The sequence below is a fragment of the Electrona antarctica genome, assembly GCF_951216825.1.
Source record: "Electrona antarctica genome assembly, chromosome: 18".
Taxonomy (NCBI): Eukaryota; Metazoa; Chordata; class Actinopteri; order Myctophiformes; family Myctophidae; genus Electrona; species Electrona antarctica.
Genome location: NC_136799.1, coordinates 5,884,082 through 5,908,003, shown reverse-complemented (window position 1 = coordinate 5,908,003; position 23,922 = coordinate 5,884,082). Strand labels below are relative to the sequence as shown.

The following is a 23,922-nucleotide window of genomic DNA, read 5'->3' as shown; positions in this document are numbered from 1 at the left end:
CAAGACTAGATCAAGTCTAGCTTGATTCTAGGCTTAAAATAATTGATATAAATTAAATACTTTTGTAAAGTGGAAGCAGAAAACCACACCGCTGCTGTGTCCTGTAGGCTTAGGTTTTGATCGTTATTCGAAACGAGGCCACCAGAAAACTGTCAGGATTTAGGAGACATTTGTAGAATCGACCTCAGGTCTAAATGGGTTAACCCATTCTGGGCGGGAACCCTTTTTGGTGTTTATAGCCTTATGTTATACTTTAGCTATTGAAAAATAGCAGATCTACAAGCTCATAGCTTGTAGGTCTGCTATTTTTGAAAAATCGTGAAAATGTGGCACAAATCTTTGAATATATATTCTTTCAGAGCGAACGTTTTTAACTCAAATCTTTGCTTCTGGGGGGTTCCTGGAACAACATATTTTCAGATGGGGGTCGGTGGATTACATATCATTTTTGGGCTCCTTGACATGAAATATTGAGCACCACTGATACAGAAACACGAGGTATTTCAGAAAACTGTCAGGATTTAGAAGACATCTTTTAAATTTCGACGTCAGGCCTAAATGGGTTAAGAGATGATGGTCACCCACCTTGCGTCGGCGCCTCGGCCAGCTCCATGATGACAGAGTCGGCCCCCTTGGTGTAGACCACCACCTGGCCCGTCAGAGGGTGGCGCACCACCACCGACATCCTCTTCCTGCACGAGTCGAACGGCAGGATGTGCAGCAGCTGCATCACGGGGTCACAATCAGGGAATGCATCGTCACTAGAACGTTATGTTGCCTGTCACAACGTCCAAATACTCCATCATCATTTATCGTTTTGGTGAGAAGAGAGAGGACAGAGTCAGAGTAGCTCCATATTTCAAATATTTAGTGTTTCTGTCAAAATGTAAATTGCCTCTTCTACCCTGGTTTTGAACCACGCTCAGGGGATAAATTGAATCTTGACCATGATCAGGTCAAAATCCGTGTCAGATCCTGTGTCTAGGTGAGACATGACCTTTGACACGATCTAAATGTCTCAATAGAAGAGTAGGGAGACATTATTCATTATAAAAACAAACATGTTGGTTGCGTAGTGACGCTTGAATGCCCTATTTCGTCATACAAGAGAGTGTCAGGCAATGGCAGTGAAATGAGCCGATCCACGAGCTCACAGCGTGTCGCGATGCGTTGTGAGCTTGTAGATCATCTATTCTCAACATTTCTGGAAAAAATCCGTTCCATTCCATTTAAAAGTAGTCTCGCGTTGCCAGACTGTTGCCTCTCGCAATTTCCAAATGCTTCCATCATACAGTCTGGACTAGCAACGGGAGAGCTGTCATGAGTCAAATATAAAGCGGAAGTGGAGCCTCCTCCCCACTTCTGTTTCATCTTTACAGTCGTGCAAATTTATCCTAATATAAATTGAAAACACCTAAGCATATATAGCTTGTTGTTTAGCGGAAAAGGAAATACAAAAATAAAATGTAGAGATATAGATAAAATATTTTTTCGTGAACGGAAAAAGCAGCTTCCTTACTCGGATTTCGGGAGGTGTAGTTCTCTTGTGGAATAGTTGTCTACACTGGCTACACGAGACTACTTTAAAAGTAACACTTCTGAACATACAAGGTTTTTCCACTGGCCAGCGACGACATGCAAGGTGTACAGTATATATACAGTACATAATACAGACCTGCACGGCCAGGCAGCCCATCCCCGGCAGGTCCACCAGGAGGCGCTCTGCGGAGCGTGCGCGCAGCGTGCAGCGGTAGGCTCTGGCGGCGTGGACCAGCGCCGCCTCGTCGGGGCTCTCCGCCTCGTACAGCAGCTGGTCGTCTGCGCTGGCGTCGGCGCCGCTGGCCGAGCTGCCGTCGCCCGACACGACGTCCACGCGCTCGCCGGGCGCATCGTCCTCCGTTGGCCAGCCTTCCTCCTCATCATCCTCCTCGCCGTCACTAGCGATGTGAAATGTTTGTTGATTAGTAGGCTCTATGCACAGCAGCCATATTGGCAAGAAATTGGGCCTCTTCCTCTTCCTTACCAATGATACTAATGAAGACTCTGTTCCATTCTGTTCAGACAGAGTCTGACCAGCCGATATCATTCATGTTGACTCACTGGAAACACTCCAGGGGACCCCTCATGGCTCCTTGAGCACGAGGGGTTTTTAATAGCGACTTTAAGCAACGGCGGATACGGCAGTCGGCTACGGCGACCGGAAATGGATCAGTGATCGATACATAAACCTGCTCTCCGTCGCAGCCCTTTCTACTACGGGAGAACCTACACTTACACGTAGTGTCTACAACGCCATGTCACAGTGTAGGTATCAGGGATACTGCCCTAGACTGGTTCAAATCATACCTATGCAATAGATCCTTCTCAGTTAAACTTGGTCATCATACATCTTCTTCCGCCCCCCCTGTCATCTGGAGTCCCCCAAGGTTCAATTATTGGCCCCATCCTGTTTTCACTATATCCCCCCCTAGGACTCATCTTAAAACAACATGGCATCTCCTATCATCTATACGCAGATGACTCCCAAATATACATGCCCCTAAATAGAAATAGCAACAGCCCCCTATCCCCTCTCTTTGTATGTTTAAAAGATATTAAAGCCTGGATGGCCCTAAATCTTTAAAATATAAATGAAAGTAAAACTGAAGTAATAATGTTCGGACCAAGTGTCATTAACGCTCCTCCCTTAGACCTGGGCCCACTTCAACCCTTTGTGGTTCCCATGGTCTCCAATTTAGGAGTTAAAATGGATAATGCTTTTAAACTTGATACACAAATAAATGCTGTGGTTAGATCTAGTTTTTATCATTTGAGGCTTTTATCACAAATCAAATCAGTTTTATCTTTTAAGGACCTAGAGCGAGTGATACACGCTTTTATTACAACTCGCCTTGATTATTGTAATGCCCTCTACGCCGGCATCACCCAAGCCTCCCTCTCCCGCCTTCAACTTGTTCAGAATGCTGCCGCACGACTTTTAACAGGAACCCGGAAATATGAACATATCACTCCCGTTTTAGCTGCACTCCACTGGCTCCCAGTACGTTTTAGAAACCATTTTAAGATTTTATTGTTTGTTTTTAAATCTTTAAATGGATCAGCGCCGTTTCCGATCTCCTAAAACCCTATGTTCCATCTAGATCACTGAGGTCAGCCAATCAAATGCTCCTTGTCATCCCCAAGGCAAGGTGTGAGAGAAGAGGGCACCGAGCCTTTTCAGTCATTGCTCCTAAACTGTGGAACCAGCTTCCTAGCCGTGTCAGGCTGGCTCCAACACTACCTGTTTTTAAAACACATCTTAAAACTCATTTCTATTCCCTGGCTTTTAAACCGCAAATAATGTGTACTCCTGAGTGTTTGATTTTATTGTATATGTTTTTATTACTGTATTGTATTATGTTTTATTACTGCTTTGCCTAATTGTACAGCACTTTGGTCAACTTTGTTCAGCACCCGTAGAATTTTTGTGTGCTTTCCTGCTGGATTCTATCTCCATTTGAACACTCTCAGAGATACGGTTGTTCTTGAAATTAAAAATCACACCCGTGTGAACTGAGTGGTGTAAGGTCTTATATAGCCTGATCAGCTGTGGTCTGACGTAATGTCTGACGTAATGAAATCACACCCGTGTGAACTGGATGACCATAGCAACCATGCTCATTTTTTGAGCACAGACAGACAGACAGGTAAACTAACAAAGCCAGTCATAGGAGTGGTTTACACCACTCTGAGAACCACCGTGCTACACTAAACAGAACAGAGGCCCAATTTCCTTTCCTACATAATTAAGAATGACTCAAACAACTGCAACCAGTCGATCGTGCAATAATAAAATGCTGTCAGGCCTACCCGTCATTCCTTTCCTCCTGCAGTGCGGAGGACTTGGACCCCAGGATGGAGGCCTCCAGTTCTCCCGGCTCCGTGCCCGTCGGGTCGGGCCGTTCCCCGCGCCCGGCGGCGATGGGTGGCGGCGTGGCGGGGCTGAAGGAAGCGGCCTTGCCCCAGGTGAACAGCCTGCGCGTGAAGCTGTGAGGGCTCTCGTTGTCCTGGGGCGGCGCTGCCGCCGCCGACGACATTGTGGTGGACAGAGACGAGAAGTGGCTCAGGAACATCAGCTTGATGTCCTCCAGGGACCTGAGAGGAGTCTTGGCCTCGGGGACCTGGACCTGGACAACACAACACACACAGAGGAGGAACATCAGCTTGATGTCCTCCAGGGACCTGAGAGGAGTCTTGGCCTCGGGGACCTGGACCTGGACAACACAACACACAGAGAGGAGGAACATCAGCTTGATGTCCTCCAGGGACCTGAGAGGAGTCTTGGCCTCGGGGACCTGGACCTGGACAACACAACACACAGAGAGGAGGAACGTCAAGAGTTCTGATGGAGAGACTCCATTCAATGGTGAGAGAGAGTCGCAGCGCACTTGCTCTATACATCTCCTTACAACAGTACCGGATTTAGCTCTTAAATAAATAAACAAATAAATTAGGAACCGATATGCAAAACCGAAATTAAATCATTTGTATGGGTACCTTTTTTTTGTTTTTTTACGATATTTTTGGGGGCTTTTTTTGCCTTTATTGATAGATTCACAATAAGTCGACAGGAGACGGGGAGAGAGATGTGGGGGGGAAGACACGCAGCATGTTGCGGCTGGCTGGAGGCTGGAGGAGGACACCACCACACTGCTGTGACTCACTCACCACATGTCGAGGCTGGCTGGAGGAGGACACCACCACACTGCTGTGACTCACTCACCACATGTCGAGGCTGGCTGGAGGAGGACACCACCACACTGCTGTGACTCACTCACCACATGTCGAGGCTGGCTGGAGGAGGACACCACCACACTGCTGTGACTCACTCACCACATGTCGAGGCTGGCTGGAGGAGGACACCACCACACTGCTGTGACTCACTCACCACATGTCGAGGCTGGCTGGGGGAGGACACCACCACACTGCTGTGACTCACTCACCACATGTTGTGGCTGGCTGGGGGAGGACACCACCACACTGCTGTGACTCACTCACCACATGTTGTGGCTGGCTGGGGGAGGACACCACCACACTGCTGTGACTCACTCACCACATGTCGAGGCTGGCTGGAGGAGGACACCACCACACTGCTGTGACTCACTCACCACATGTCGAGGCTGGCTGGGGGAGGACACCACCACACTGCTGTGACTCACTCACCACATGTCGTGGCTGGCTGGGGGAGGACACCACCACACTGCTGTGACTCACTCACCACATGTCGTGGCTGGCTGGAGGAGGACACCACCACACTGCTGTGACTCACTCACCACATGTCGAGGCTGGCTGGGGGAGGACACCACCACACTGCTGTGACTCACTCACCACATGTCGAGGCTGGCTGGAGGAGGACACCACCACACTGCTGTGACTCACTCACCACATGTCGAGGCTGGCTGGAGGAGGACACCACCACACTGCTGTGACTCACTCACCACATGTCGAGGCTGGCTGGGAGGAGGACACCACCACACTGCTGTGACTCACTCACCACATGTCGAGGCTGGCTGGAGGAGGACACCACCACACTGCTGTGACTCACTCACCACATGTCGTGGCTGGCTGGAGGAGGACACCACCACACTGCTGTGACTCACTCACCACATGTCGAGGCTGGCTGGAGGAGGACACCACCACACTGATGTGACTCACTCACCACATGTCGAGGCTGGCTGGAGGAGGACACCACCACACTGCTGTGACTCACTCACCACATGTCGAGGGTGGCTGGGGGAGGACACCACCACACTGCTGTGACTCACTCACCACATGTCGAGGCTGGCTGGGAGGAGGACACCACCACACTGCTGTGACTCACTCACCACATGTCGAGGCTGGCTGGGAGGAGGACACCACCACACTGCTGTGACTCACTCACCACATGTCGAGGCTGGCTGGGGGAGGACACCACCACACTGCTGTGACTCACTCACTCACCACATGTCGAGGCTGGCTGGAGGAGGACACACCACACTGCTGTGACTCACTCACCACATGTCGAGGCTGGCTGGGAGGAGGACACCACCACACTGCTGTGACTCACTCACCACATGTCGAGGCTGGCTGGGGGAGGACACCACCACACTGCTGTGACTCACTCACCACATGTCGAGGCTGGCTGGGGGAGGACACCACCACACTGCTGTGACTCACTCACCACATGTCGAGGCTGGCTGGGGGAGGACACCACCACACTGCTGTGACTCACTCACCACATGTCGAGGCTGGCTGGGGGAGGACACCACCACACTGCTGTGACTCACTCACCACATGTCGAGGCTGGCTGGGGGAGGACACCACCACACTGCTGTGACTCACTCACCACATGTCGAGGCTGGCTGGGGGAGGACACCACCACACTGCTGTGACTCACTCACTCACCACATGTCGAGGCTGGCTGGGGGAGGACACCACCACACTGCTGTGACTCACTCACCACATGTCGAGGCTGGCTGGGGGAGGACACCACCACACTGCTGTGACTCACTCACCACATGTCGAGGCTGGCTGGGGGAGGACACCACCACACTGCTGTGACTCACTCACCACATGTCGAGGCTGGCTGGGGGAGGACACCACCACACTGCTGTGACTCACTCACCACATGTCGAGGCTGGCTGGGGGAGGACACCACCACACTGCTGTGACTCACTCACCACATGTCGAGGCTGGCTGGGGGAGGACACCACCACACTGCTGTGACTCACTCACCACATGTCGAGGCTGGCTGGGGGAGGACACCACCACACTGCTGTGACTCACTCACCACATGTCGAGGCTGGCTGGGGGAGGAGGACACCACCACACTGCTGTGACTCACTCACCACATGTCGAGGCTGGCTGGGGGAGGACACCACCACACTGCTGTGACTCACTCACCACATGTCGAGGCTGGCTGGGGGAGGAGGACACCACCACACTGCTGTGACTCACTCACCACATGTCGAGGGTGGCTGGGGGAGGACACCACCACACTGCTGTGACTCACTCACCACATGTCGAGGGTGGCTGGGGGAGGACACCACCACACTGCTGTGACTCACTCACCACATGTCGAGGCTGGCTGGGGGAGGAGGACACCACCACACTGCTGTGACTCACTCACTCACCACATGTCGAGGCTGGCTGGGGGAGGACACCACCACACTGCTGTGACTCACTCACCACATGTCGAGGCTGGCTGGGGGAGGACACCACCACACTGCTGTGACTCACTCACCACATGTCGAGGCTGGCTGGGGGAGGACACCACCACACTGCTGTGACTCACTCACCACATGTCGAGGCTGGCTGGGGGAGGACACCACCACACTGCTGTGACTCACTCACCACATGTCGAGGCTGGCTGGGGGAGGACACCACCACACTGTTGTGACTCACTCACCACATGTCGAGGCTGGCTGGGGGAGGACACCACCACACTGCTGTGACTCACTCACCACATGTCGAGGCTGGCTGGGGGAGGACACCACCACACTGTTGTGACTCACTCACCACATGTCGAGGCTGGCTGGGGGAGGACACCACCACACTGCTGTGACTCACTCACCACATGTCGAGGCTGGCTGGGGGAGGACACCACCACACTGTTGTGACTCACTCACCACATGTCGAGGCTGGCTGGGGGAGGACACCACCACACTGCTGTGACTCACTCACCACATGTCGAGGCTGGCTGGGGGAGGACACCACCACACTGCTGTGACTCACTCACCACATGTCGAGGCTGGCTGGGGGAGGAGGACACCACCACACTGCTGTGACTCACTCACCACATGTCGAGGCTGGCTGGGGGAGGACACCACCACACTGCTGTGACTCACTCACCACATGTCGAGGCTGGCTGGGGGAGGACACCACCACACTGCTGTGACTCACTCACTCACCACATGTCGAGGCTGGCTGGGGGAGGACACCACCACACTGCTGTGACTCACTCACCACATGTCGAGGCTGGCTGGGGGAGGACACCACCACACTGCTGTGACTCACTCACCACATGTCGAGGCTGGCTGGGGGAGGACACCACCACACTGCTGTGACTCACTCACCACATGTCGAGGCTGGCTGGGGGAGGACACCACCACACTGCTGTGACTCACTCACCACATGTCGAGGCTGGCTGGAGGAGGACACCACCACACTGCTGTGACTCACTCACCACATGTCGAGGCTGGCTGGGGGAGGACACCACCACACTGCTGTGACTCACTCACCACATGTCGAGGCTGGCTGGGGGAGGACACCACCACACTGCTGTGACTCACTCACCACATGTCGAGGCTGGCTGGGGGAGGACACCACCACACTGCTGTGACTCACTCACCACATGTCGAGGCTGGCTGGGGGAGGACACCACCACACTGCTGTGACTCACTCACCACATGTCGAGGCTGGCTGGGGGAGGACACCACCACACTGCTGTGACTCACTCACCACATGTCGAGGCTGGCTGGAGGAGGACACCACCACACTGCTGTGACTCACTCACCACATGTCGAGGCTGGCTGGGGGAGGACACCACCACACTGCTGTGACTCACTCACCACATGTCGAGGCTGGCTGGGGGAGGACACCACCACACTGTTGCAGATGGCCAGCGCCATGAAGAAGTCCACTATGTAGGTGAGCTCCAGACTGGGCGGGGCCACGGAGGTGGGCGGGGCCACGGAGGTGGGCGGGGCCACCCACGGCGAGCTGCCGCCACTCAGAGCCAGCAGAGGAGGAGAGGACAAGCAGTTCAACTTCCTGACCAGCAGGGGGTCCGGTACCACCTCCTTAGCCTGGGGAGGGAGGGGGGGTGCAATATTAACCCATTTTGACCCGAGATCAGATTCTAAAAATGTCTTCTACATCCTGACAGTTTTCTGAAAAAGCTATGTTTCTATGTCAGTGGTTCTTCGATTTTTCAAAAATAGCAGACCTACAAGCTCGTAGCGCGCCACTCGGTGGCGCGCTATGAGCTTGTAGATCTGCTATTTTTCAATAGCTAAAGCATAACATAATGCTAACACCAAAAGGGGTTCCCGCCACAAAATGGATTAAGACAGATAATAGAAGGCAATAAATGTTTATGGTTGGCTGACCACTTGTTATTCAAAGGTCTGAAATCAGCAAATGAAGTCAAGTGAAATTGGAAATATTTTTTTTTTATTTGAGTAATTAACGTTTGAGTTTAGAGAAACTAGACATTACTCATGTTGAAAAGAATTGGAATTGTATGAAATACATAGTACAGTACTGTGTGTGTGTGTGTGTGTGTGTGTGTGTGTGTGTGTGTGTGTGCGTGTGCGCGCGCACACGTTTACTCATGTATTCATTTAATGTCCAACGACAGCACACAATGTAATCTAATTACAGCATGCAGCCTGTATGTGGCTGTAGTCATAATGTGACTGCAAAGCGTTAATTGAAAGCCTGGTGTGTGTGTGTGTGTGTGTGTGTTGTAAGCATATAAAAGCTTCACGAGATAACATACATCATTTATCAGTGACACTGGTGTTTACACTGTTGCCACACGTGCACATGCACATGCACACACTAGGGCAGTGTTTCCCAACCTTTTTTGTCCCAGGGCACACTTTTCATAGCCTAAAAATCTCAAGGCACACCTAGATATACGGTGTATAGGCCTATCTATATACATATACATACATATGTGTATGTATGTGTGTATATATATACAGTGTTGGGAAAGTTCAGTTCTTAGTTCATCATTCAATATTTTGAACTAAAGTTCATGGTTCCAAAAAAGGAACTATTTTAGTTATTTTTTGTTCTTTCTTTTTTGAATTATTATTATTATTACCACAGCCCATAGCCATATAGAACCTCAGACTTTATTGAATAAAAAAACTTTGGGGGATTTAATAATAAAAAATGAATTCCTTATTATATATTTAAAAAAAATACATTTTGGAGAAAAAATAGCTCATATGCAATTGCAATGTGAAATGCCACCTAATTCTTAATCCTTTTCCTTGTCTTTATTATGGGCCAACTTGTGAAAGCTGCATGCTTTTATTGTGAAGGGTCTCAGTTCTCACAGCCTGCATATTTCCACGTGCTGAAAATAGCTGATCGACAAGCTCACAACGCGTTGCGTCCGCAACGCGATCATGTATGGACAGTTGGACAGCTATTTTGGACAGCTATTTTTCGTGGCACAATATGTTTAATCACAACAACGTCACGTTTACTTAACCTCCTCAGTGTTTGGGTCGGGACATGTAGGACTGTATGCGTCTGCTGTCTACGTGCATATGCGCTCTGCGCGCTCCAGTTTTCTGGAGTGAGTTCTTTCTGGAGGGAGCGAAATGTAGCGTCTTCTGGATGCATCTCTTTAGCATTAACATTTCAATGGCCGAGGGTCGTTAGAGTCTATTGTTCCGTCGTTGTTGTTATCGCACGTCTAATGGTTAGACGTGTGACAACAACAACGACGCAACAATAGGAAGCCTGCAGCCCAGTAGCTATAATATTGCTTTCGGGGGAGGGTTAGTGTTACTTTCTGTCAAATCAGACGGCACACCTGGACATATCAAACGGCACACTAAAGTGCCGCGGCACACAGGTTGGGAATCACTGCACTAGGGCATTCACTTCTAGTCATTTTTACTAGTTGACTAGTTGCCTAGTTTACTAGTCGACTAGTCGACTAGTTGTTTAACTACTTATGTAAAAAAAATAAAAAAATAAAACGACTTTTTTTAACTATAATCTACCTGATCTTGAGGCCTACAAAATTAGGGAAAAAAATAATAAAAAACTAGTCAACTAGTACCTTCAAGGTCGACTTATCTTTTTTTAACCTGACATTTTCTTGTCGTTTGGACTCAGAGTTGTGGGGGGGGGGGGGGGTCTTTGAAATAAAATAAAAATAAAACAATGTTCGCGAACCATGAATTGGAGTGTGCGTGTGTGTGTCCGTGTGTATAGTGTGTGTGAGACAGAGACTGACCATGCGGCTGCAGAGAGAGAGAGAGAGAGAGACAGAGACTGACCATGTGGCTGCAGAGAGAGAGAGAGAGACTGACCATGTGGCTGCAGAGAGAGAGAGACAGAGACTGACCATGTGGCTGCAGAGAGAGAGAGAGAGAGAGAGACTGACCATGCGGCTGCAGAGAGAGAGAGAGAGAGACAGAGACTGACCATGTGGCTGCAGAGAGAGAGAGAGACAGAGACTGACCATGTGGCTGCAGAGAGAGAGAGAGACAGAGACTGACCATGTGGCTGCAGAGAGAGAGAGAGAGAGAGACAGAGACTGACCATGCGGCTGCAGAGAGAGAGAGAGAGAGACAGAGACTGACCATGTGGCTGCAGAGAGAGAGAGAGAGAGAGAGACTGACCATGTGGCTGCAGAGAGAGAGAGAGAGACAGAGACTGACCATGTGGCTGCAGAGAGAGAGAGAGAGACAGAGACTGACCATGCGGCTGCAGAGAGAGAGAGAGAGACTGACCATGCGGCTGCAGAGAGAGAGAGAGAGAGAGAGACTGACCATGTGGCTGCAGAGAGAGAGAGAGAGAGAGACTGACCATGCGGCTGCAGAGAGAGAGAGAGAGAGACTGACCATGCGGCTGCAGAGAGAGAGAGAGAGAGAGACAGAGACTGACCATGCGGCTGCAGAGAGAGAGAGAGAGACAGAGACTGACCATGTGGCTGCAGAGAGAGAGAGACAGAGACTGACCATGTGGCTGCAGAGAGAGAGAGAGAGAGAGACAGAGACTGACCATGCGGCTGCAGAGAGAGAGAGAGAGAGACAGAGACTGACCATGTGGCTGCAGAGAGAGAGAGAGACAGAGACTGACCATGTGGCTGCAGAGAGAGAGAGAGAGACAGAGACTGACCATGCGGCTGCAGAGAGAGAGAGAGAGACTGACCATGCGGCTGCAGAGAGAGAGAGAGAGAGAGACTGACCATGTGGCTGCAGAGAGAGAGAGAGAGAGAGAGACTGACCATGCGGCTGCAGAGAGAGAGAGAGAGAGAGAGACTGACCATGCGGCTGCAGAGAGAGAGAGAGAGAGAGACAGACCATGCGGCTGCAGAGAGAGAGAGAGAGACAGAGACTGACCATGTGGCTGCAGAGAGAGAGAGACAGAGACTGACCATGTGGCTGCAGAGAGAGAGAGAGAGACAGAGACTGACCATGCGGCTGCAGAGAGAGAGAGAGAGAGAGAGACAGAGACTGACCATGTGGCTGCAGAGAGAGAGAGACAGAGACTGACCATGCGGCTGCAGAGAGAGAGAGAGAGAGAGACAGAGAGAGAGACAGAGACTGACCATGTGGCTGCAGAGAGAGAGAGACAGAGACTGACCATGTGGCTGCAGAGAGAGAGAGACAGAGACTGACCATGCGGCTGCAGAGAGAGAGAGAGAGAGACTGACCATGCGGCTGCAGAGAGAGAGAGAGAGAGACAGAGACTGACCATGTGGCTGCAGAGAGAGAGAGAGAGAGACTGACCATGTGGCTGCAGAGAGAGAGAGACAGAGACTGACCATGCGGCTGCAGAGAGAGAGAGAGAGAGAGAGACAGAGACTGACCATGTGGCTGCAGAGAGAGAGAGAGACAGAGACTGACCATGCGGCTGCAGAGAGAGAGAGAGACAGAGACTGACCATGTGGCTGCAGAGAGAGAGAGAGAGAGAGACAGAGACTGACCATGCGGCTGCAGAGAGAGAGAGAGAGAGAGAGACAGAGACTGACCATGCGGCTGCAGAGAGAGAGAGAGAGAGAGACAGAGACTGACCATGTGGCTGTAGAGAGAGAGAGACAGAGACTGACCATGCGGCTGCAGAGAGAGAGAGAGAGAGACAGAGACTGACCATGCGGCTGCAGAGAGAGAGAGAGACAGAGACTGACCATACGGCTGCAGAGAGAGAGAGACAGAGACTGACCATGCGGCTGCAGAGAGAGAGAGAGAGAGACAGAGACTGACCATGTGGCTGCAGAGAGAGAGACAGAGACTGACCATGTGGCTGCAGAGAGAGAGAGACAGAGACTGACCATGTGGCTGCAGAGAGAGACTGACCATGTGGCTGCAGAGAGAGAGACAGAGACTGACCATGCGGCTGCAGAGAGAGAGAGAGAGAGAGAGAGAGAGAGAGACAGAGACTGACCATGTGGCTGCAGAGAGAGAGAGACAGAGACTGACCATGTGGCTGCAGAGAGAGAGAGACAGAGACTGACCATGTGGCTGCAGAGAGAGAGAGACAGAGACTGACCATGCGGCTGCAGAAGGCACTGGTGCGCGGTGGTGGTTGGTGGCCGTGCTCGTCGTCAGCCTCCTCCTCATTGGTCAGCGTGTGCAGCGACACGGAGCTGCGGTTGCAGCTCAACGAGCGACAGCTGAGCGACTTGACGCTGCAGCCCGACCGCAGCGTGGGCGAGCGACCCTGAGCCTCGCTCTCCTCCGCCTCGTACACCTCCAGCCGCCGCGCTGCGCACACACACACACACACACACACACACACACACACACACACACACACACACACACACACACACACACACACACACACACACACACACACACACACACACACACACACACACACACACACACACACACACACACACACACACACACACACACATTAAATCCCGCACTCCAGGACCAGGTGGTCCCCAGCAAAATGAGGGAGAGTTGGTAATCGTAACCAAATGGACCCGTATATACATCTTTAACTATTGATAGTGTCAAATTATTGACGCACCGATGTATCAGCCACATAATCGGTATCGGACGATATTGGTTGCTATCGGTCAATATCGGTATCGGCAAATAAAACAGACATTAACAGATGGCAGTATCCGATGTTTATCTGTTGTTGATAGAGCCTTAGATATAGACAGAATTACGCAAACTGCGTTCACTTCATGGGGCTTCAGTCCAATGGCGGCTCTCCTACATAGACTTCTATTGAGAATGGGGACAACCAACTGGGCCAAGGCCTGGACCGGAAGTAGGCAGAAATGCATTGGACTCAGGCAACAGCCCAGCTTTAATGATCTTAAACCCCTTTATTTTAGATTGTTTTGTAGTAATAGTACAACATAAACATTAAAGATACTTTAGTTGTTTACTGTACAATACTTTAAAACAGTTGTCATGTTGCACACACACATGCTTAAAATAGCTCTTAATTGCACCGCCATCGTTTAAAACAATGCAATTCCAACTCCAGCTTGTCTCAGTTCAGGCTGCATGAACTGTGCTCGAGCACTCGGTTTCCACCCCCTCAATATCGTAACTCTTCTATTAGGTCACATTCCCACCTAATACTTCGGTAGACTCGATGCGAATGGGCGGAGAAGTTGGGACTCTCGCATATTTCATTTGCTGCGGTTTGCCTTCACACTGTCATCCGCAGCAATTGGAAACGCAGCAGGGGGGATCTTTATCAATGTGTTCCATTCATAAACTAGCCTACACAGTGAAATCTACGGTGATAAAATTATACTCATAACGTGCATGTGTCATGCCGTCTGGGACTGGACCCCCCCCACTCTCTCTCTCTCTCTCTGTGCACACAGCCACGCACTGTTCTTTTGGGCATGGAGGCACAGCGCTGAGCGCACTGATATAACAGACACTCACCGTTTTTGCTCGGAGTAGAATGCGGTTCTTTGATACGCATTAGGATTCGAATGAGCCTTCACACCTGTCAAACGAAGTGCACTTTCTGACAATGCGCAGCAGGATTCGTTTTAATCGCAGCAAAGCTTTCTGGTGTGAAGGTCACCTTAGATGACTCTGGTTGGTGTGTTGGTTATCTGTAATCTACCAAGCTGTAGATTCTATGTTGGTGTGTTGGTTATCTGCAGCCTATACCAAGCTGTAGATTCTGAACATTTATTTCTTGTATTGAATATGTATTTGTTTCATGGTTTCATTCCATGCTCTCAAGAGTTCAATTATTGTTAACTCATTCTGGGCGGGAACCCCTTATGTTATACTTTAGCTATTGAAAAATAGCAGATCTACAAGCTCATAGCGCTACGAGCTTGTAGGTCTGCTATTTTTGAAAAATCGCATTTGCAACATGTGGTGCAAATCTTTGAATATATATTCGTTCACAGCAAACGTTTTTAACTCAACGCCTTGCTTCTGGGGGGTCCGTGGAACAAAATATTTTCAGATGGGGGTCGGCGGCCAATTACATATATATATTTTTTTAATATAAACAGCGCTGAGCTCACCGTTGTCCAGGTGGGGGTACTCCACCCCGTAGGGGGTACTCCACCCCGTAGGGGGTACTCCACCCCGTAGATGGTGCAGCGACGGAACACCATCTTGTTCTAATATAAACAGCGCTGAGCTCACCGTTGTCCAGGTGGGGGTACTCCACCCCGTAGGGGGGGGTACTCCACCCCGTAGGGGGTACTCCACCCCGTAGGGGGTACTCACCGTTGTCCAGGTGGGGGTACTCCACCCCGTAGATGGTGCAGCGGCGGAACACCATCTTGTTCTCGGTCAGCGTGCCTGTCTTGTCTGAGAACAGGTACTGCACCTGGCCCAGGTCCTCCGTGATGTTCAGCGCCCGGCACTGGATGCGCGTGTCCAGGGGCTCGTTGTACAGATCCACGTCGTTCTGGATGAAGTAGATCTGACCCAGCTTCACTATCTCTATGGAGACGTACAGCGAGATGGGGATCAGCACCTGCATGTGTACGACAGAGAGAGAGAGAGGGAGGGAGAGGAGGGAGAGAGAGGGTGAGAGAGGGAGGGAGAGGAGGGAGAGAGAGGGTGAGAGAGGGAGGGAGAGGAGGGTGAGAGAGGGAGGGAGAGGGTGAGAGAGGGAGGCAGAGGAGGGAGAGAGAGGGAGGGAGAGGAGGGAGAGAGAGGGAGGGAGAGGAGGGAGAGAGAGGGAGGGAGAGAGAGGGTGAGAGGGAGGGAGATAGAGGGTGAGAGAGGGAGGGAGAGGAGGGAGAGAGAGGGAGGGAGATGGAGGGAGAGGAGGGAGAGAGAGGGAGGGAGATGGAGGGAGAGAGATGGAGGGAGAGAGAGGGTGAGAGATGGAGGGAGAGAGAGGGTGAGAGATGGAGGGAGAGGAGGGAGAGAGAGGGTGAGAGAGGGAGGGAGAGGAGGGAGAGAGAGAGGGTGAGAGATGGAGGGAGAGGAGGGAGAGGAGGGAGAGAGAGGGTGAGAGAGGGAGGGAGAGGAGGGAGATAGAGGGTGAGAGAGGGAGGGAGAGGAGGGAGAGAGAGGGAGGGAGGGAGGGAGAGAGAGGGAGGCAGAGGAGGGAGAGAGAGGGTGAGAGATGGAGGGAGAGAGAGGGTGAGAGATGGAGGGAGAGGAGGGAGAGAGAGGGAGAGGGGGGAGAGAGAGGGAGGGAGAGGGAGGGAGAGGAGGGAGAGAGAGGGAGAGGGAGAGAGAGAGGGGGGAGAGAGGGAGGGAGAGGAGGGAGAGAGAGGGAGGGAGAGGAGGGAGAGGGAGAGAGAGAGGGGGGAGAGAGGGACATCATTCATTGTTTCCTTGCACTGTAGTACCTTGGAGCATATAAATACTAAAAATGCCCCGTGTCCCCTAGGGTAGGTACCCTCACAAAAAACATGCAGTAATCCTGGTCTCTAAACTGCCTCCCCCTGGCCAGCCGGGGCGCCTGATGGAGGGGAAAGGAACTGTTTGGAATAACGTGTTCCTTCCACACGCTACGTCCAACCAGGGAAACTCCCCCCTGTCAGGTGTAAAGGAGCAACTTAACTTGGACACTCATGCATGAAGGAAGCATGAGTTCAAGTCTGTTGCTCTCCCCATGTCCCCCATATATGGGGACTAGGTTGGCGGAGGGTGTGTAGAGCCCAGGATCTCATTAGATAATTGACACAGGGGTGAAAAATGGGTAACAAAATCGTGGGAAAAAATTTAGAAATACTAAAATGAACGGTAGCCTGTAGCTTTGCATCTCCATGTCGCTGGCTTCCATTGATAATGAATGGCAGCCTGTAGCTTTGCATCTCCATGTCGCTGGCTTCCATTGATAATGAATGGCAGCCTGTAGCTTTGCATCTCCATGTCGCTGGCTTCCATTGATAATGAATGGCAGCCTGTAGCTTTGCATCTCCATGTCGCTGGCTTCCATTGAAGATGAATGGCAGCCTGTAGCAAGCAGCATTATGGTGCGTTCACACGGGCAGATGCAAAGACACCATTCATCTACCATCAATGGAATCCAGCGACGTTTGCAGCTGCTGCAAAAGAGCTACAAATTGAAGCTGAGCTGGGTTCAACTTCCAGATGCAAAGCTACAAAGCTACAACTGTAGCTGCAATGATGTTTTTTCTCAATCTGCGCCGCCGGCCGCCGCCACGCCTCCAACACACATCACTACGGACGCCACGCCTCCAACATACATCACTACGGACGCCACGCCTCCAACACACATCACTACGGACGCCACGCCTCCAACACACATCACTACGGACGCCACGCCTCCAACACACATCACTACGGACGCCACGCCTCCAACACACATCACTATGGACGCCACGCCTCCAACACCCATCACTACGGACGCCACGCCTCCAACACACATCACTACGGACGCCACGCCTCCAACACCCATCACTACGGACGCCACGCCTCCAACACACATCACTACGGACGCCACGCCTCCAACACACATCACTATGGACGCCACGCCTCCAACACCCATCACTACGGACGCCACGCCTCCAACACACATCACTACGGACGCCACGCCTCCAACACACATCACTACGGACGCCACGCCTCCAACACACATCACTACGGACGCCACGCCTCCAACACACATCACTACGGACGCCACGCCTCCAACACACATCACTACGGACGCCACGCCTCCAACACACATCACTACGGACGCCACGCCTCCAACACACATCACTACGGATGCCACGCCTCCAACACACATCACTACGGATGCCACGCCTCCAACACACATCACTACGGACGCCACGCCTCCAACACACATCGGGTCATGTGAACGCAGCATTATTAATAATAATGGATTGCATTTTTATAGCGCTTTTGTGCTTACTCAAAGCACTTTACAACGGTCCATTCATTCATACATTGGGGAGGTGAAGCTGCGAACAGTCTACGCCAGCGTCCTCACTTCCCACATTCACACACCAATGGGCAATGTGGGGTTCAGTGTCTTGCCCAAGGACACTTCGACATGTAGACAGGAGGAGCCGGGATTCGAACCGCCGACCCACGGATCATCGGACGACCTCCTGAGCCACTGCCTGCCGTGCGTTAGACCCACCTGCAGCACAATGATCATGGTCCAGAAGACCTTAGACCCACCTGCAGCACAATGATCATGGTCCAGAAGACCTTAGACCCACCTGCAGCACAATGATCATGGTCCAGAAGACCTTAGACCCACCTGCAGCACAATGATCATGGTCCAGAAGACCTTAGACCCACCTGCAGCACAATGATCATGGTCCAGAAGACCTTAGACCCACCTGCAGCACAATGATCATGGTCCAGAAGACCTTAGACCCACCTGCAGCACAATGATCATGGTCCAGAAGACCTTAGACCCACCTGCAGCACAATGATCATGGTCCAGAAGACCTTAGACCCACCTGCAGCACAATGATCATGGTCCAGAAGACCTTAGACCCACCTGCAGCACAATGATCATGGTCCAGAAGACGTAGAAGCCTGCCAGCGCAGGAGGAGGCTCATCACCCACCAGGAAGATGGGATCTTTCCACTGCCTCAGCCAAAGGCCATGACCTAGCATGCATGCACGTACACACACACACACACACACACACACACACACACACACACACACACACACACACAAACACACACGCACTTTTGAAACATACACCACTGACATGGCTGCTGTACGAACCTTGGCCAGTAATAGCACTGTTACAAATCGTCACTGTCGGGTGCCGCATGCATGTCCAAAACAGTTGCTTTTCAGGATCCAATAAAGTTATTATTTAGTCACAGGCTCGTTAATACGTTTCAATGGCTCAATATTTTTTTAAATTCACAGAAACACTTAACCACATTCACTTCCAAATTCAACTCTTGTACATTGGCTATTGGCTATGGTGGAGGGAGATGCAAGCCTTCGTGATGACTGAGGGTACTATGGAGGGAGATGCAAGGTTTCGTGATGACTGAGGGTACTATGGAGGGAGATGCAAGGCTTCGTGATGACTGAGGGTACTATGGAGGGAGATGCAAGGCTTTGTGATGACTGAGGGTACTATGGAGGGAGATGCAAGGCTTTGTGATGACTGAGGGTACTATGGAGGGAGATGCAAGGCTTTGTGATGACTGAGGGTACTATGGAGGGAGATGCAAGGCTTTGTGATGACTGAGGGTACTATGGAGGGAGATGCAAGGTTTCGTGATGACTGAGGGTACTATGGAGGGAGATGCAAGGTTTCGTGATGACTGAGGGTACTATGGAGGGAGATGCAAGGTTTCGTGATGACTGAGGGTACTATGGAGGGAGATGCAAGGATTCGTGATGACTGAGGGTACTATGGAGGGAGATGCAAGGTTTCGTGATGACTGAGGGTACTATGGAGGGAGATGCAAGGTTTCGTGATGACTGAGGGTACTATGGAGGGAGATGCAAGGATTCGTGATGACTGAGGGTACTATGGAGGGAGATGCAAGGTTTCGTGATGACTGAGGGTACTATGGAGGGAGATGCAAGGCTTTGTGATGACTGAGGGTACTATGGAGGGAGATGCAAGGTTTCGTGATGAGGTTACGAACCTACGGCGGCGACGAAGCACATGAGGAAGAGCAGGACGACGCACCACAACACGTCCATGTTCAGACGCCTCTCCAGCTGGCTGCGCTTGTAGCGAGGACCGCTGTTGTTCTTCATGGCTTTGGTCTCATGGCCTAGAGGAGGAGGACACACACATCACAGATCTATATATATATATATATATCTGTTGTTCTTCATGGCTTTGGTCTCATGGCCTAGAGGAGGAGGACACACACATCACAGATCTATATATATATATATATCTGTTGTTCTTCATGGCTTTGGTCTCATGGCCTGGAAGGAGGAGGACACACACATCACAGATCTATATATATATATATCTGTTAGGATAGGACGAAGATGTGACCGATACATCGAAGCGTTGCCTTCCTTCCTCTTTAGGCTACACAGTGCAGTCAGTGCTGCTGTACTGGGCAGAGAGTCCTTCCTCTTTAGGCTACACAGTGCAGTCAGTGCTGCTGTACTGGGCAGAGAGTCCTTCCTCTTTAGGCTACACAGTGCAGTCAGTGCTGCTGTACTGGGCAGAGAGTCCTTCCTCTTTAGGCTACACAGTGCAGTCAGTGCTGCTGTACTGGGCAGAGAGTCCTTCCTCTTTAGGCTACACAGTGCAGTCAGTGCTGCTGTACTGGGCAGAGAGTCCTTCCTCTTTAGGCTACACAGTGCAGTCAGTGCTGCTGTACTGGGCCTTCCTTCCTCTTTAGGCTACACAGTGCAGTCAGTGCTGCTGTACTGGGCAGAGAGATGGTCCTCTTTAGGCTACACAGTGGAGTCAGTGCTGCTGTACTGGGCAGAGAGATGGTCCTCTTTAGGCTACACAGTGGAGTCAGTGCTGCTGTACTGGGCAGAGAGTCCTTCCTCTTTAGGCTACACAGTGCAGTCAGTGCTGCTGTACTGGGCAGAGAGATGGTCCTCTTTAGGCTACACAGTGGAGTCAGTGCTGCTGTACTGGGCAGAGAGATGGTCCTCTTTAGGCTACACAGTGGAGTCAGTGCTGCTGTACTGGGCAGAGAGTCCTTCCTCTTTAGGCTACACAGTGCAGTCAGTGCTGCTGTACTGGGCCTTCCTTCCTCTTTAGGCTACACAGTGCAGTCAGTGCTGCTGTACTGGGCAGAGAGATGGATCCTCTTTAGGCTACACAGTGCAGTCAGTGCTGCTGTACTGGGCAGAGAGATGGACCTTCCTTCCTCTTTAGGCTACACAGTGCAGTCAGTGCTGCTGTACTGGGCAGAGAGATGGGTGCTCACTGCCTTCCTTCCTCTGTAGGCTACACAGTGCAGTCAGTGCTGCTGTACTGGGCAGAGAGTCCTTCCTCTTTAGGCTACACAGTGCAGTCAGTGCTGCTGTACTGGGCAGAGAGATGGGTGCTCACTGCAGTTAAAAGGCCCTGGATGGCAAGTCTATATACTCTATACTGTAGACGTTTAAAAAACTGCTAATCAACATCTCGGCTAAGCTTAGACCGCTAAAAAACCTTTCATTTTTAGACGGACGTCTAATACAGGGGTTCTCAACCCGTGGGTCGGGAGGGGGCGGGGCGGGGCGGGGGTCCCGAGACATTGCCAAAGCATTTCCGGGGGTCCCCGGCCAAAAACGTTGAGAACCCCTGGTCTAATAGACGACTATTGCTCAGTGGGTAAGCTCTTTGTAAACTCTAATACCACAGTACAGTAGAACCTCGCCACTCTCCTTATTAACTCGTTTCAAACACATCGGAGCATCAGACACCATGAAGGTACAGGGTGGAGGCTCAGCCAGTGAAGGTACAGGGTGGAGGCTCAGCCAGTGAAGGTACAGGGTGGAGGCTCAGCCAGTGTGACACCATGAAGGTACAGGGTGGAGGCTCAGCCAGTGTGACACCATGAAGGTACAGGGTGGAGGCTCAGCCAGTGTGACACCATGAAGGTACAGGGTGGAGGCTCAGCCAGTGTGACACCATGAAGGTACAGGGTGGAGGCTCAGCCAGTGTGACACCATGAAGGTACAGGGTGGAGGCTCAGCCAGTGTGACACCATGAAGGTACAGGGTGGAGGCTCAGCCAGTGTGACACCATGAAGGTACAGGGTGGAGGCTCAGCCAGTGTGACACCATGAAGGTACAGGGTGGAGGCTCAGCCAGTGTGACACCATGAAGGTACAGGGTGGAGGCTCAGCCAGTGTGACACCATGAAGGTACAGGGTGGAGGCTCATGCATGCCTTACATACAAGTAAGACACTTACTTACACTTAGACACAGATACTTTTACTCATGTAAAAGTAGTTTTACATAAGTAAAGGTGATTTTGTTTTGGTTCCTCAAACATTTTAGCAGCAAAAATAAACAGTAACAAGGCAATAACGATTAAAAAGTGCGAGCGTGCACTGACTAACATCCTGGATGTAGATACATCTCGAGCCTCCATGTCACATATCACACAATTTTGTCCATTTTTGACCATTCAACATTTATTTCAAAAATAGCCGATCTACAAGCATCGCATTGTGATTTCCTTTTTTTCTTTTTTCTTTTTCCTGTGGACCCTCTGGAACCCCCTCAAAGACCCCCCAGGGGTCCGCCGACCCCACGTTGAGAACCACCGATCCTAATGTAATGAAACCCAATAGTGACGTGCAAAGAATGGAACCAGGTCAGGCGTGCACTGTGGAGCTGTGGTGTAATGTGTGACTCGCCATTCTACTAGTTTTTTTTTTCATGGCCTGCAGCTATGAAGAGGAGCCTTGTCCCAGAACACGGATAGTGTGGCTGTCGTGTGGAAACCCCATAAGTCCAAAACTGTCCAAAATAATATTTTTTTTAATCTTTTTTTGATCTTTTAATGCTTTACAATGGTCCATTCATTCATACATTGGGAGGTGAAGCGGCGAACAGTCGACACCAGCGTCCTCACTTCCCACATTCACACACCAATGTTGGCAACATAGCACCGACCGACTCATTGGAGGCATTGTAGGGTTCAGTGTCTTGCCCAAGGACACTTCGACATGTGGACAGGACAGGATTTGAGGAGCCGGGATTCGAACCGCCGACCCACGGATGATTGGACGACCGGCTCCCCCTCCTGAGCCACAGCCGCCCATAACGTAGCCAAACAGGCTTGTAGAACTTGAATATCCACTGTACTGTATATCTACTGTGTGTACATAAGCTTGTAGAGCCTGTAGATCTTGCAGATCGAGTCTACTGTACTTGCAGACAAACAGTTTGAGATTATGGAGATAGGAGGTTTAGGAGGCCGACAACATGGATGCAACTAACAACACCTGCATGGTGTCGATGAGGGCGAATGGAACGCCCTCCTCCCACTCACCTGACTGGTGCACGCGCACACACGCACACACGCACGCACGCACGCACGCACGCACGCACACACGCACACGAGGAGGAGTCGGGGTGCTGGATTACATGCCTTGTCAGATTTGAAGAGCCTCCTGAAGCCTGCTGCAGCCATCCTACTCCTTTGCACCATCATTATGATGATATGCCCAGTGCTTCTCCAACGTTTTCGTGCCAAGAAGAACCCCCACATTGATAAGACTGTATATATTTGGCCGCAGACCCCCATCTACATGTTTTATACAAGCTTGTACATCTGCTATTTTTGAATAGCAGACTTTCACTAGTATTGACATTGTGGACATTCTTTCACTAGTATTGACATTGTGGACATTCTTTCACTAGTATTGACATTGTGGACATTTCTTTCACTAGTATTGACATTGTGGACATTTTCTTTCCTAAAAATCTTTGCATTTTATTTTTTATGTCTACATTTTAAATGTTTACTGGCTCCCTGTGTGTCCTAAGAATTTCAAAATGCAACTGCGGCTTTAACATATTTCCCATCTTGTGTGATATTTTGGATAATGTCTGCTTTCTGTCCCTAGAATAAGAACCAGATGTGGCGAAACAGCACTTTTTTAGTGAGTCTTGTGAGGCCTGTTACAGCGCCACCATGAGTTCAAATTGGCCTGTTACAGCGCCACCATGAGTTCAAATTGGCCTGTTACAGCGCCACCATGAGTTCAAATTGGCCTGTTACAGCGCCACCATGAGTAGCAGCAAAACACTACTGCTCGAAAATGATTTTTGCACAAAGCTCACGCAAATCGTAACATGAT

At 51.1% G+C, this 23,922-nt stretch overlaps 1 protein-coding gene across 1 annotated transcript in view; it reads right to left on the bottom strand.

The window, feature by feature from the left end:
- atp10d (ATPase phospholipid transporting 10D) overlaps positions 1-23,922 on the bottom strand; it is an 83,751-nt gene that overhangs the window by 20,360 nt on the left and 39,469 nt on the right. Inside the window, exons 9-16 of the mRNA XM_079527935.1 lie at positions 19,788-19,919; positions 18,664-18,776; positions 15,450-15,702; positions 13,264-13,478; positions 8,589-8,825; positions 3,850-4,166; positions 1,676-1,937; positions 586-724 (exon numbers count right to left, since the gene is read on the bottom strand). Of these exons, the coding sequence (XP_079384061.1) occupies positions 586-724; positions 1,676-1,937; positions 3,850-4,166; positions 8,589-8,825; positions 13,264-13,478; positions 15,450-15,702; positions 18,664-18,776; positions 19,788-19,919 (1,668 nt within the window). The remainder of the gene's footprint in view (positions 1-585; positions 725-1,675; positions 1,938-3,849; positions 4,167-8,588; positions 8,826-13,263; positions 13,479-15,449; positions 15,703-18,663; positions 18,777-19,787; positions 19,920-23,922) is intronic.